The 1763-nt window shown below is 48.0% G+C and overlaps 1 protein-coding gene across 1 annotated transcript; it reads right to left on the bottom strand.

Annotated features, from left to right (window-relative positions):
• Window positions 1-566: 566 nt before the first annotated feature.
• On the bottom strand, window positions 567-1295 carry LOC138910437 (uncharacterized). The gene is made up of 3 exons (XM_070201677.1): window positions 1215-1295; window positions 978-1136; window positions 567-872 (listed from the first exon to the last, which is right to left on the bottom strand). Exons 1-3 carry the CDS (start codon window positions 1293-1295, stop codon window positions 567-569), a joined length of 546 nt encoding a protein of 181 aa, XP_070057778.1.
• Between the last annotated feature and the right edge of the window lie 468 nt (window positions 1296-1763).

Below are 1763 nucleotides of genomic sequence, written 5' to 3'. Positions count from 1 at the left end.
CTTCGAGTTCAAGAAATCACTCACTTGACTACTAAGCCTAAGGGCTAACAATTATTCTGAGTTCGAGCAAAGCACTCACTTGGCTATAAAGACTACAAGGTCCGAATTCGATCAAAATGCCTAAAACTTTGAACTTATGAAAACTTTCATAAGACATGAATGAAACAAGATCTTCACAAGGAATAAAATAAAACACAGACAAGTCGGGAAAGAAAAAGATCTTTATATATATACAAGAGTGTTTACAACGTCCAAACAAGAACCTACACAAAAAATAAAAAATAAAAACTCTAAGTCTCCTGGTTATCTCCGGAGGCGGTCTCTTCTCCATCGGACTCCTCCCCGCTCTCAGACCCACTCTTGCTCCTATCATCATTATCGTCATCATCGGAAGCCAAGGCTTTGGCATCGATTTCGAGCTCTTTAGCCCTTCTTATCTCTTTGGTGAGATCGAAACCTCGAGCATAGATCTCCTCGAGGGTCACCCTCCGAGATTGGCATTTGGCAAGTTCAGCAACCCAATGTGCTCGAGTTTTAGCGGTCTCGACTACCTCTCTTGCTTGTACCTAAGCAGCTTTAGCATTAGCCCAATAGACGGCCACGAATGCATCCGCATTGGTCTTTGCTTTTTCGGCGTTAGATTTGGCCTTGGCAAGTTCGGGGGCCAACCGAGCCTCGAGCTCCTCTATTTTTCTTGCTTGAACCGAGCTCTTCTCCTTCATGCTTTGAAGTTGGTTTTCGACCGATGATAATTGAGCTCGAGCAGTTTCTTTTTCTGCGGCGAGACGGTCCATGCCATATTTCCATCCCAAGGTCTCCGCCCTTATCATATCGACCTCCTCACAAAGCTTCCCAATCACCTCAAGCTTCTGCTGCAGTTGTGAGATCGAAATATTAGCCACCGTTCCAGAATCGAGCCCATGAGTTTTTAAGATTATCATTACCTGCTCGATCAGGTCGGTCTGGTCTTGATAAGCCTTGGCCAACTCAGCTCGGAGGTCCTTGATTTCTTCTTCCCTTTGCCCGAAGAGGATTCTAAGGGCGTTCCTCTCTTCCGTGACCCGTCGAAGGTCTGCTTCGTACTGGCGCAACTCAGCTCGAGATCGAGAACACGCTTCTCGATGAACCGTTGCGGCCTGCGAAGAAAGAAAAAAAGAAGTTAGAAAAGAAAAGCAAACATGATGGTGGTACCAACGAAGTGAGTTAAGGCTTACCTGATTCAGAGCCTGCTGCACTTCGTGGAAAAGACCCAATGCATCACTAGGGCCGGCATCATCCTTGATACTGGTAAACATATCACAAAAAGGGTCCTCTCCCTCGTGAGGACCGTCTACCTAGAGGGACCCCAAAGCTTGGGCCTCTCGAATCGCCCTTTCGGAAAAGGCGAGGATAGTAGGCGAGTCTCCGATTACTATTTCCCCAAGCGAGTCTCTTGGGGCGTTCTCCTCGGTTCGGAGAGCTTCAGGATCGACCCTTTGGGATATACCCACCGGTTGTCGACTTCGGTGGGAGGCATCCTCGACCTCCATTAACTCGGGGGCTTTTCCCGAATCCTTCTCCGATACCGCCTCAGTTCGAGGCGGAGACACACAAACCACAATCGATCTAGCAACCGTTGAGGCATCAATGGTTTTCTTCACTCGGGCTACCAGTACGGACCCGTCGTCTTCTTCTTCCTCGTCTTCATCCCTTAGACATCGAACTGATTCTTCGGTCAAATGGATGGTATTCTTCCTCGCCTTACGAGCTGTCCTCGTATTCGG

This window comes from Nicotiana tomentosiformis, chromosome 4, assembly GCF_000390325.3.
Source record: "Nicotiana tomentosiformis chromosome 4, ASM39032v3, whole genome shotgun sequence".
Taxonomy (NCBI): Eukaryota; Viridiplantae; Streptophyta; class Magnoliopsida; order Solanales; family Solanaceae; genus Nicotiana; species Nicotiana tomentosiformis.
Note: the sequence above shows the minus strand (reverse complement) of the source record. Positions and strands in the feature narration are given on the sequence as shown.